We start from the raw sequence: 12599 nt of genomic DNA on the forward strand, positions 1-12599 counted from the left end.
TGTGTCCATTTATTCAACAAAGCAAGATAGCACCATACAGCAGCTTCACTGCAAACAGAAGCACTGATGTCAACCTGAACACTGAAGTAAACATTCATGCTGGGAGAGGTAGCTACTGCAGCTAGGGAGCACAAGGAGCAGCACAAAGCAATGTAACCCTTCTGCCTACAAGTAACCTACTGTAAGTTTGTGTGTGTGTGTGTGTGTGTGTGTTAGTAGAGTGGCAGGCGGCGTCTGTGGATTGTGTGAAACCTTCTTAAGACCATGTCCTTCCACTCATCCCGGAATTTTCGGGTCAAGTCCTTCTCAAATGCCAAGTGGATGAGGTTGGCCTTCCTTTGATGAAGCATGCTCTGGCGATGCTCTGTGAAGACGTTCTTAAGAGTGGAAAATGAATTTTCACAGGATGCAGTGCTTGCTCCGAATGTCAGGCCATGTTTGAACGCTGTCAAGACGGTAGGCATTGCTTCCAGGGGTCTGTGGAACTGTTTCAAGATCTGTGAGGATAGAGAAATAAGGTTGAAATCAATATCATTACAACCATAATGATTCCCTAGATAACAATATAAATGCAACATCATGTTGAACAATGGTAACACTTTGCAATAAAATTACAGTAGTTTGAACAATCAAATAAATTGTCATCTCATTGAACCAAATCATGTTACTGTAGGTTACTGTAGGTGTGATGTGTGATATGTTTCACTGCTTGATGATGCCCTGATGCTGAAAAATATCAGTTTGTTTTTAAGGGTCACCAAATGACCATGCCATGACAATATAGGCTATTTAATAATTCTAAAAGGATCCTTGTAGCTTTTTAAAGTACAATAAAAACAATGATGAACTAGTCTTAATCACCTGTTTCATTGTCCACTTTTCCCCATCCGGTGGAGAAGACTCTTCCATCTGTGCCCTGAGGAAGTTGCAGGCCACCTCAAACTCAGAGTCCAGAGCAGGTGTCTTGGTGAGGTCAAGTAAAGGTTTTACCTTGCTCACATCCAAGAATGTGCCTTGGACAGGATCCAGGGCCTTGAGTGCCTCCATCAGTTGACAGTTATTTTTCCCAAAGCGATCCTTCATTTCCCCACACACAGAGTCAATGCAGCTGTAAAAAATCCTGCGTAGCTCTGTTTCTTCATTTGTATCTACATGTGTGCTGATGTCTTCAACAACATAGTCAGCAAAGGCAGTGTTTTGAGACCGCTTTCTTTTTGATGGCCTTTTTGTGACACTGTCACAATGCGCTAGGATTGCCTGGAATTCAGTCTCAGTGCGGATATTCTCAAGACAGGTGCATGCACTGCAGACAAGCTGCAAGCCTACAAGAAAAAAAAAAAAAAAACCTTATTGTTACTGTACAGAATATAACAACTTAAAATGCAGCATTGCATGAAAAGACACAGGAAAATTAAACAAAACAAACAAATCCAGCTATAAGTTCTAAAATATTGTGTAACATACATATCAAAACAATTGTTCCTGTGGGGATGCCCACAACAATTTAAAGTGAATATTTTTTTTTTGAAGATACTATAAGTTATCGTTAACAAAATTAACAGTAATTTTAAAGATTATTTAAAGTTGATTAAATTTTAAGATAGTTCATTGCAAATCCTTTTAAAGTGGGTTAATGAGTTTACTGCTTCTACTGAACCAGAAATAGAGCTGAAGCTATGTGTTTTATTCTTACTCTTTTTTGTTATTTTCGCTCATCTCTTTTTATCACGTTTTATGTTAATTGTGAAGCACCTAGTTCATGTAACTCTTTGTTGTATGCTACATTTCTTGCATGGAAGGATCTATACACCAAGTTTATTATTATATTATTATTATTATTATTATTATTTTGAAGTAGGTATACATTTTTCACCATCTACATTAATAATTTCACCTGTAAGCAGATCCATGTCTTCGGACTGCAACATCTTGTTTGGGGGATCAAGATATGCAAGGATCTTATGCACCATCTCAGCAATGAACTTAAAGCTGGGTTCAGACATGCTCTGCAACAATCCTGTTGCTTCAATGCGCAGATCTACTCCAAATGCCCGGTTGCAGGTAATCTCTCTGAGCAGTGTGGATAGGTCATCAAATGATTTCAGAATGACTGAGACTGTAGAATAGAGAAAATATATCTTAATATCTTCAGGTGGGGAGTCATTCACACAATACAGCATCATCATTATCAGATTAATCAGTCCAAATGAACATACCTGTAGCAAAATGTCCAGTCCAGCGTTGGTCCAATAGACGCTTGAGTGTCTCTCCTTTGTAGAGAATGGCAACAGTTGGTTTTCTGCAGAACTTGTACAGCATGTTACACACACTGAAGAAGTCCGTCACGGCCTTTTCAACTGCCAGGGCATGGATGACCACCAAATGCAGCTGATGATTATAGCAGTGGACATATGGTATCTCTCTGTCCAGTTTTTGCTGCAGCAATTTCTGTACCCCCCCATGTTTGCCCGACATGAGCGAGGCCCCATCATACACCTGACTGATGATTTTCTCAGGGCTCAGGCCAGCTGTGGTCAGTTCTCCTAGGATGGTGTCAGTCAATGTAACTGCATCTCCCTGGTCAGCAGTGGCTATTGTTAGGAGGCGCTCTGTTGGTTCGCACAGTTTGTTCAAAAAGCGGAGAACTATGGATATATTCTCTGTCCCTGTTGGGTCTCTGGTTCCGTCTACTTTCAACGTGTAGAATGATTCGCCAACTTCTTTTACAATGTGCTCTCTTACTAAAGCACTCATCACATCTATTAAGTTATTTTGAATGTCGTGACTTGTGTATGTTGCATTGCCAGGAATAGTTTTTGCTATCCTTGCTAATTCAGCATCTTTCCTTAGTGCAAACTCAAATAGAGACAAAAATAGCCCACATCCATTTTCATTCATAGCACTGTATCTGTCATGGTCACCTCTAAAGGGCAGTTGGTTCACAGCAAGGAACTCCACAACATCAATAATTGCAGACAGATAATATCTGTTGCGCTGCAGTTGATCAGTATTAATTAGTGTTGAGATTTCCTTACTTGTGTGAATGCGTCTTTGCTTGTCCCTCCACATGGCCTCACAAGTCAGGTGCTCTTTGGATGCAGCATGCTTGTTTAGTCCTTTTCCGTTTTCCATTGCATGCTTCCAGTCGTGGAAGCCAATTACACTGAAGGTTTGATCATGTCTGGGTCCCTGAAACATTCTGCATGGGTAGCAGAATGCAGCATCTGCTTGAACTGAGTACTCCAGCCAGGGAAAGCTTCCAAACCAGGAACTGCAAAATGACCTTTTTTTCCCTGAGAAATGGCGTGAAGGAAAGCTCTGCATGAGTGGTCTTTGGGGCTCTTCTGTGCCAAGGTCAGTAGGCTGCAATGGCCTGTTGCTCCTCGCGTTACTGTGAACCTCTGTGTTGTTGTTGTTGTTGTCGACGTCGTCACTCACGTTTCTTCCGTGCAGGTGAGTTACACTGCTCGGTGCTGCTCCTTGTGCTCCCTAGCTGCTGTAGCTACCTCTCCTAGCATGAATGTTTACTCCAGTGTTACTGTTGTTGACTTCAGTGCTTCTGTTTCCAGTAGAAGTGAATGGCGCTGCCGCTGCATCCTGCTCGCTCCCGACATTATTTATTGCCCGCGTATTTTTTTTGAAAAAACTACGGATATCCATGAGACACCACAGTTAGAGCGAAGCGACTGCGACCCATGAACCATGAACGTCACGCGCGTATCCACTCATGACCCGCCCCCACCACCTGTAAATGGCCAGCCCGTTGCCTTCATTGGTTGGTTGGATTGATTGAATTGTATGATCGACAAACCGAGATAGGAATAATAGAAAGTTGGCCACGCCGATGTAAAAAAAAAAAAAAAAAAACCCAAAAATAAACAGCTTGCAGCCCAGGGCGGGCACGGCCGACTCTGTGGGCGGGCACTGCCCGCCAATGCCCGCCCATGACGCCGGGCCTGCCGTGGAACACTGGACCAGCTCTATAACCTCCGCAGGGTGCTTGAGGGTTCATGGGAGTTGGCCCAACCAGTCCACATGTGTTTTGTGGACTTGGAGAAAGCATTTGACAGTGTCCCTCGTGGCATTCTGTGGGAGGTGCTCCGGGAGTACGAGGTCGGAAGCCCTCTGTTAAGGGCTGTATGGTCCCTGTGCGACCAGAGCAGGAGCTTGGTTCGCATTGCCGACAGTAAGTCAGACCTGTTCCCAGTGCATGTTGGACTTCGGCAGGGCTGCCCTTTGTCACCAGTTCTGTTAATTATTTTTATGGACAGACTTTCTAGGTGCAGCCACTGGCTGGAGGGGGTCTGGTTCGGGAGCCACATGATTTCAACTCTGCTTTTCGCAGATGATGTGGTCTTGTTGGCTCCTTTGAGCCAGGACCTCCAGCATGTCCTGGGGCGGTTTGCAGCCGAGTGTGAAGCGGCTGGGATGAGAATCAGCACCTTCAAGTCCGAGGCCATGGGTCTTGACCGAAAAGGGTGGCTTGCTCCCTCTCGGTAGGGGGAGAATTACTGCCTCAAGTGGATGAGTTGAAGTATCTTGTTCTTGTTCACGAGTGAGGAAAGGATGGAGCGTGAGATTGACAGGCGGATCAGTGCAGCGGCCGCAGTAATGCGGTCGTTGTATCGGTCTGTCTTTGTGAAGAGAGAGCTGAGTCGAAAGGCGAAGCTCACGATTTACCGGTCAATCTATGTTCCTACCCTCACCTATGGTCATGAACTTTGGGTCATGGCCGAAAGAATAAGATCCCAGATACAAGCGGCTGAAATGAGTTTCCTCCACAGGGTGGCGGGGTGCTCCCTTAGAGATAGGGTGAGGAGCTCTGTCACCTGGGAGGAACTCTGAGTAGAGCCGTTGCTCCTCCACATCGAGAGGAGCAAGCTGAGGTGGCTCAGGCATCTGTTTCGGATGCCCCTGGGACGCCTCCCTCGGGAGGTGTTACTGGCATGTCCCGCCATGAGGAGACCCCGAGGACACACTGGAGTGACTATGCCGCCCAGCTGGCCTGGGAACGCCTTAGGATCCACGAGGCCCCGGATAAGTGTGTGTACAGTGATTGTGTATGTGCATCAGTAAATATATAGTCACATACTCTATGAGTTGTGTACTTTTCTCTCTCCACAAATACAACACAACACTTACACATTCACAAATTCTTAATTACAGGTGCACGAATCCTATTTTACAAGTCACAGATTAAAAAACTACACACTCACATTTTTGCTCCAATTGTTGTAGTATATTTGGTGCAAAACATATTTGTGCACCTGTAACAGACAATGTGAACTTGTGGACAAAATTTGAATGTGTGCAAATTTGAATGTGAACTTGTAGAATAAATGTTCAATGCATGTCAAATAATTTATCACGAAAATACATTTGCTCTTTTAAAACACAAACACAAATCGATAAGTACAAATGCGCGAATCTCCCCCACGAGTCACAGATTCCGTTTCCCTCAACTACAAATCACGAATCACGCCTCCACTGAGATATGTGGTGAAAAACTATCTGTGCATTCAGTCTCTTGTGCAAAAGGGGGGTGCTGAACTGAGATTGATTGATCCCACAGCCAATCAGAGAGGGGTGGACTTAGCAATATGCTAAACTAACAGCAGCAGAGACAGCTGCTGTTTTTTTTTTTTTTAAATAGCTACCGAGAAGACAGCGCCTGCAGCAGAGTCATATTGTAGGATTGTAATTGTTAAAAAGTACAGTCGTAGATGTCGTTTGTTCACCGCTCAAAGCGAGATGTTTTTGGCGGGTGACAAGCCGCGGTGGCTGTCGTGATCATAATTTCCGGTAAGGGCACCACGGAGTATTAGATTTGGAAAAACACTCACCTGCTGAAATCTGTGTACTTATTAAGTGTGGATAGTGTACTAGGTTTAAGTGTACTCATTGAAGTATGAATATCGGAACACAGCGAACATCTCCTGCTAGCTAGCAGGCTAACGTTTGTTCAGCGATGGGTCTTGCTTGCACCGTTTTGTAACAGTGGACATGTCAGCTGGCAAACTTAGAGCAAATATGAAAATTTGTGTTTCTATACTGTAGCTCCTGTCCTAGCAATGAGCAGTTATTACAGTGCCTCTCTGTAGCTTCACTGAAGCTAGCTTTGGCTAGTGTCAAGCTCATCAAGCCAGCCGTGGTTTGCGTTAGCTTGGTCAAATCAGCTGCAAATTGATTTGTAGGGCGCAAATCTACCAACAATAATCGTAATGAAACCGCTCTGAAGAGCTGCTGGTAGTGACTGTGGGGCAGAGTGCAGTCTCACATCAGACCCATGAAAATTATGATACTTTGACAGTAATTATTCCCAGTAATAAACTGAAGATATCACAAAGGTATGCATCTAGATTTCAAAGTAAATGATGACATGAGGGAAAAAAAAGAAGTTTCCATAAGTAGTTCAAGATTCACATACTGCTGGACTTAGTACTTCCTAGACTATGGGCATGAATAACATGAAGTATTTTTACTGTGTACTGTTCGAGTAATCCTGTGTCAAATTCCTTTTCTCCTCCTGGAAATTGTTCGCGTTTCTGATAACTTATCCTAAAATAAACTTATCCAATCAAATGTGATTTTACGCTAACAGCTAAGCTCATCAAGTCCACATCCCATTAGCTCAAGAGTTATAGCAGAGTGATATCAGTTCCACATTAGACTTGCTGTGGTAGTAAGTGTTACACGGTGGTCTAGACACACAGTTCACTGATTACATTACTTGCCTATTGCCCCCACTGTTGTGTTGCTTTTGTGATCAATACTTAATCAGAAGATGGGTGCTACTGTCTCTCATTTGAAAAAGTGCCGATTTGGTGATGTCTGAATTCTAAATCCAATGCAAACGGGGAGCCTGATAACATTAATGAGGGAGATCAAGTTGGTAACCTAAGAAGTTGGACTTGTGTATCCTGTCTCCTGCAGCTCTTCATAGAAAAAAACTACCCCCTGTTGTACCTCTCTCAAAAATTGCCAAAAATTACAGATTTTTTGCTCTGTGGATGCATTTTTGAGAAATAATAGTAGAAAGTGCCGAAAGTCTCTGAACATATTGTATTTGCTATCTAGCCTTGTTTAAAATAAAAGCAAACTTGTGTTTCACCAGTTAAATGCTTTGAATAAGAAGCTACAGCGCTCTACAGATAGTGAGCATCTTGTAACAACAATGGAGAATTGTGTCACCACAGCAACCCTAGTCCATATTGCATTATATTTGTTAAGCCATTCCCACTTTTGAGAGAACTCACTCTGTTAGTTTCCTTTCACACCCTGCTTGCATACTGCACTCCATTTATAAATACTTAACAATATGAAAGATAAAGGGCGATAGTAAATCCCGCCTTCATTTCATCAGAGCCATCTCCATGGCAACTGATTGACCTCCACCCCCCGATTAACACCTGTGTGATGTGGAATACGAGAGCAAAGCAGAGGAGAGGGTCAGGTGGTTATTTATAGAAATGCAGAAGTCGGCGCTGTTGAGGTGTGGTCCTGCTCCTGAAACTTCTTCCAATTAAGCTTCAATGCAAGACAGCTAAGAGGGTACGATGTCTTCTGAGACATTAGTTATAAGAATGAGTATTTACTGATGAATAATGGTTGCTATAAAAGTAACATTATGTACATTGTTATTCATTGTTAAACAGTAAGCTAACTTATTCCAGTCATTATGATGCTAACCACCTGCTCACTCTGCTGGGTGAATGCGGCACTAACACCCAGTGTGCCTCTTTGGTATTACAGCAAATGAACGCTTTCATCTGTGGGCCACAGGCTAAGTCGTCAATAGATAGCGACTTAACAGATATTTATTCACATGAAAATCTTCAAAGTTATTTTACTTTAAGTTGAAATTTTGCGAGTCTAGGAGAAACATTTCAACATTACAGATGATCTGCAGTCAATTGGCCATTAATTTATATTTTACAGGACAAATTTGGCCCAAGACATATTAAAAGGAATCACACTGTGTGTACTGGGTCTCTGGCTAGTTTGTCTGTTCAGTAGGGTTGCACCTCTCTGAGATTTGGCTGTACAACCCCCCCCAAAATATCAAGTTTTCGGTTATCACCTAATCCTTTAACTGACCACTGCCACCTCAGTATTCTGTCACTATTCTAAAACTGAATGCCAGTTGAGCCAAAAACTCTTTTTGCCTTCATGAGGTACACATGAATCTGTTCGGCAGCCTAATTATGCTAATGAAGTCTGAGTTTCACTTTATTGATTGCTTGGAATGCATCTTTAAAAACGTCCTGATATTAAAAAGCAATAACTCTACTCTGGTCAGTCATCCATCTCCATAAAACCTTGTAATTGCTTTGGAATACTTGACTTTCCATCCTGAGGAGGAGGCTGATGTTTTTCTGTCCAAGGGAGGCAGTGTGTGTCAAAACCAAAAGCACAGTGTGTCTCATGTTTCAGATGACCTTTCATTTAATCAAATCTCAAGCATTGTTGTGTAACTCAAATCAGTTTTAAGATGACCTGTGTTTTGAGTAACTTCTGCCTACTGTGACATCAGCATCCCCCCCTCCCCAGTGGCATAAGTATCGGTGGTGCAACCAGTGCAGCTGCACCAGGGCCCAGAAGCCGTCAGGGCCCATGAATAAAGAAAAAACAAACAAACAAAAACAGCTGTCCAGAATCGCAGGCCCTTGTTTTTGGCATGAAAGAGCTGGGGGCGGGTCGGTAAGGTAACACTGAGTGGCTGGTATAAGAGGAGGAAATGATAATTTGTTCAATCACCAAGCCAGGTATTCTTTAGATTGACAAGCCACTGCGCCACCGCCTCTCTGCTGTGTCTGCAGCTGAGCACTGTAGGCGGCGCTGGATGTCTCTACCCGGGCTGGGAGAGTTGTCATACTGTAAATTACCAAAGCATAGCAGGGGCGTTTATTTGTGTCTATCACTTAAAAGACCAGGCGTTTATTTGGGGCAGGTGGCAATTTGGGAAGGCCATCCATCGGCCCATTATTGATCGGGAAAAATCCCGGTACCCTTGATGGCCAGTCCACCCCTGCAATAGCAGATCTCTGTGGCTGTGCGTGTGTCCAAGCGTGTGTGCTTGCATGCAGTGCGCAAGAGCGTGCGCTTGTGTTTAGGGCGGGGGTGGGGGGCACAAAGGAAATATTTGCACCGGGGCCTATCACTATGATGTTACGCTACTGCTTCTCCCTGTCTATTTTTGTGGGGTTGGAACATCGTGTCATACATAATATTACAGCTACATTGCAGCCTGATTGACCCGGTTTATCTTGCTGTGATCAAATAAATCTGGATGGGTCTGAAACAATGAATGATGATATAACCATCTGGGCGCCGGCCACTCGTTTTCCAAAAATCAATTGGTATTTGGCCAGAGCAAATGCCTGCAAAGAGAATCCAATGTGGTGTGACGGGAGTTAACAGGCTACTGAGGCAGTGTTGCAGAGAAAACTGTGCCAGTTTATGGGCAGCTTTGTATTTTTTAAACTAATAATAGTAAATGTTGTGGTGCAGTTTTTATATGTATGGTGGCATTATTCTGCTGCACTTCTGTAAAACTCCTGCTCAGTGGTGTACTGGAAACAAAATGTAGCCCTGCTGGGAACAACCCTTCACACTCAAACAGGTGTTTTCAATTACTTTCATCAGACCTTTGCTCGGGTTGATGTTGGGCTGAGCTGTGATGAGTGTAACAGCTCTATGTAAACCAAGGTTTGAGCCAAAAGCAGAGACAACAGGCAGGTAAAGAAAAATAGTCAGCTTATTCAGAAATCAGGGAAGGATCAATTCCAGGAGGACCTGGAAGAGAAGGCAAGCTTATCCAGCTACAGCACAGAGAGACAGCAGTCTTTCTGGCAGTATGCGTTGTTGAATCATTTTATGTCCAAAACAATGAGGACCGAGCCTATCATAGCCATCATAGATACTGAACTCTGTGAGTGTCTGTGCTTTAAGTGATCCCTGCTCAGAGATTGCAGCATAGTATCAAACTGAAGCGAGTACAGTTGGTTCTCGCCTGGTTGTCGCTCAGATCATGTCAGAGGGTAAAGTCAAGTCTTTATCAATTCTCCCCTGGTGTACAATTAGGCAATACGATGACATTCTCCAGCCAGGTGGCCACTGTCAGTCCAACAACCAGCAACTGATGATCAGTGCACGTGGGATTAGGAACAATGACTGGGTACCAAAACATTCAAAACAATTCAGTGGTGTGAACAGTGTGCAACAGTTCTTTCCTGCATTTGTCAGCCTTTGGTCATCTCCTATGCACCTGTAAATCTACAGCTGTGTAAAGCTGAAATCTATGAAACCTTTGGGAATAAAACATGGACTCTGGACTTTCAAAGCTGTTTAAGCATCACAGAGACTTGATGCGACAAAGTCCAACTTTAAACTTGCCAAATAAAATAACCAAAAATAAATAATGAACCAACAAACTGGTGGAATACTACTACTATTACCACTACTCAGCCCTTCCCTAGTGCTGCTGGAAGCTTTGTGAATCTGTATCTCAGCAGACCATTGAGGCTGCAACACTGAATCCCATTCACATAAATAAGAGCCCATGAATAAAAAGCAGCCCGGCTTTGGTGTTGATTTGGTGGCTGTGTGAGCTATCTGAGCTGACTGTACTGATTTGGTTGGTCACAGCAGTCAGTGCATTTTCATGACACACAAGAAAACCAAACTACTGCGTTAGTCTGACTATGATTGGATTTTTAAGACGCATGTATACACCTTAGTCTGACTAAAATCGGACCGGATCGGATTTCTCATAGTCGGAATAATACACCTAGATCATTCGATTGATAGTCGCATTACTTCTGCATGTATACATTCCATCAGATCGGATCGGATTTTTATGTTCTGCAAAGGCTCAAGATTTTTTTTACGGGGGCCTCGAGCCGGAAGTAGAAGGATGGCGACAGCGGCTTTCCTCTGAAATAACAGCTAGCAAGAGCACAATTGTGCATCTCGTTTGTGTAATTATCATGTACACCATATATGAAATGTACAAAGATGAGGTTTCTCATCGCTATTCGTACGCCATCTTTCTCGAATGCTGAGGCAGCTGGTGATGTAAAGAGGTCAACTGGAGGTAGCTCTCTATTACTGCTAGTTGAAATGGGTACAGCGCCACCTAGTGTAAAGGGCTATGACATGCTTCGGCCAGTGAGTCAATTTTCTCACTGGCATGTACACTCGGACAATTGCAGTTGTCTGATTCAGCAGCATAGTCGAGTCAGTCAATTCACTTTAAATACTTGTTGTTAAAGATTAGCTAAAATTGACAACATGGAGTGATAAATCTGTGCCCTAATTATCCTCCACCAAGGCCTAACAGTAGCTACATCAGGAATGCAGGTGTACTGTTGGTTTGACCCCAGGCTACCTGTCTCAGCTGAGAGGCACTGATTTGTGCTCAGTTGAACGCCTGTTGACAATTATGATTTTGGATCATGGTTTTATTCTTGAGAAGTGAATTGGAGTGTTTTGTGAAGTGCTAATGCTAAAATGCGCTAAAACGTAAGCATTGTGACTTTTCCTACAGATCTAACTTATTTACCGTAATTTCCGTTCTATAAGCCGCTACTTTTTTCACATGCTTTGAACCCTGCATCTTAAACAACGATGCGGCTAATCTATAGATTTTTACGGGCTGACGACCTCCAGGGGGCGCTCTAGCAGGAAGCACAAGGGCGAGACAGACAGGCGGGAGAGATAATGCGCCAAGGAAGATGCTAGGTTTGATTGAAACACATTAATTGTGTTTTGAACAGTCATTTTGAGGGCCCATATAACAGATTCTGTGAAAGCAGCCATCAAGAGGACAAACTCAATTCCAGCTGTGATCCCTGGGGACACAACGAAGCATTTGCAGCCACTTGACATCAGTGTGAATCGTGCATTCAAAGTGGTACTCCGGGTTGAGTGGGAGGCTTGGATGACCAGCGGTGAGAAATCATTCACCTAAACTGGCCGCATGCGAAGAGCAACTTTTGCTCAAGTCTGCCAGTGGATCCTGATAGCGTGGAGCAGTGTAAAAAAATCCACGATCACCAATGGGTTTTGAACGGCTGGACTGCTGTGGGATGAAGAGGACAGCACAAGCACAAACTTGCCACGGGATGAAAGTGACATTGAGAGCGACAACGAAAGAGAGACTGAGAAAGTCTGTGACGAAGTCAATCAGAGGCTGTTCAATTCTGACACTGAAGATGACGACCTCAGTGGTTTAAGTGCGCAGGAGGAAGATGAAGATAGCGATCAGTGACTTTTCTGGTAGGCTAACGGCCTATGGCCGGTAGGCTAGTTATTTTTTTAACCAGTAGTGTTACTGCTGTGACTGCTTGTTACTGCCGTGTTACAGGCACTGTTCGGAAGAAAGCTCTTATTAAAATAAATATTACTGTGTAAATATCTCATGTTACAACGTGGACACCTGCGGCTTATTAAGAGGTGCTGCCTATATATGTACAAATTCTTTTTTCTTTTTAAATTTAGTTGGTGTGGCTTATAATCATGTGCGCTCAATAGTCCGGAAATTACGGTACTTGTCAAGAAACGCCATGTTTGAATGAAAATGTATACATAATGTCTTT

General features: G+C 43.4%; 1 protein-coding gene across 1 annotated transcript; it reads right to left on the reverse strand.

Annotated features, from left to right (window-relative positions):
* Positions 1-3829, reverse strand: LOC119018246 (zinc finger MYM-type protein 1-like). The gene is made up of 4 exons (XM_037095761.1): positions 2217-3829; positions 1895-2116; positions 862-1322; positions 1-497 (listed from the first exon to the last, which is right to left on the reverse strand). The coding sequence occupies exons 1-4, from the start codon at positions 3322-3324 to the stop codon at positions 213-215; spliced, it is 2076 nt and encodes a 691-aa protein (XP_036951656.1). The 5' UTR covers positions 3325-3829; the 3' UTR covers positions 1-212.
* Positions 3830-12599: the final 8770 nt, after the last annotated feature.

This window comes from Acanthopagrus latus, chromosome 4, assembly GCF_904848185.1.
Source record: "Acanthopagrus latus isolate v.2019 chromosome 4, fAcaLat1.1, whole genome shotgun sequence".
Classification (NCBI taxonomy): Eukaryota; Metazoa; Chordata; class Actinopteri; order Spariformes; family Sparidae; genus Acanthopagrus; species Acanthopagrus latus.